This window comes from Phytophthora parasitica (genome assembly GCF_000247585.1).
Source record: "Phytophthora parasitica INRA-310 unplaced genomic scaffold supercont2.49, whole genome shotgun sequence".
Lineage (NCBI taxonomy): Eukaryota > Oomycota > Peronosporomycetes > Peronosporales > Peronosporaceae > Phytophthora > Phytophthora nicotianae.
In genome coordinates this window covers 438,067-438,645 of record NW_008649035.1, presented here as the reverse complement: position 1 = coordinate 438,645, position 579 = coordinate 438,067, and the positions used below count along the sequence as shown (strand labels likewise).

Here is a 579-nt window from a genome sequence, read left to right as displayed (position 1 = left end):
AAACGACCACCGAAACTACTATAAAAATTAAACTGCGACCGGTGTAATTTGTCTCACACAACGTAATCTACTTTGATTCATTATGCTTTAGATGACTGCGACAATCTCTGAAGGACAACATTTGTCGAAGAGATATCTATATTTAAAGATATCGAGGATTCGAAATCTTGTGCTCCCTCTTAGTTGCAACTGCTACACAGGTACACGTATCCTTCTGCAGTTGTGCACTTGGCAACAAAACTCCCATCTTGGAAACAAAGAACGTCTAGCGACCCACTTACAACGTACTATGGATTACACAGATGTTTCTGCGGTGTTAGCGTTCTACACTGTGCTGAAGACGAGAAGCCGAGCCTCTGCGGCTGTAGAAGATCTACGACGAAAGATTGCTGCCGAGCGGCGCCGCTGGGAGTGGGCAAGGTTGATAAGAGTTCGCCATTACCTGACGCTGGATTGTATCAAGAAACCTGAGGAATCGCCGTGGATGGATGTATCATACATCCATCGATTCCAATGCAAATGCGCCAAAGTAGAAGGTGAACACACAATAATACTGGTATTGCACAATATACTATTATT

The 579-nt window shown here is 43.7% G+C and overlaps 1 protein-coding gene across 1 annotated transcript; it reads left to right on the top strand.

Moving 5' to 3' along the window:
* Window positions 1-289: 289 nt before the first annotated feature.
* Window positions 290-551, top strand: PPTG_23751 (hypothetical protein; the record flags this gene model as incomplete). Its single annotated transcript, XM_008912798.1, has 2 exons — window positions 290-490; window positions 534-551. The coding sequence occupies 2 exons, from the start codon at window positions 290-292 to the stop codon at window positions 549-551; spliced, it is 219 nt and encodes a 72-aa protein (XP_008911046.1).
* Between the last annotated feature and the right edge of the window lie 28 nt (window positions 552-579).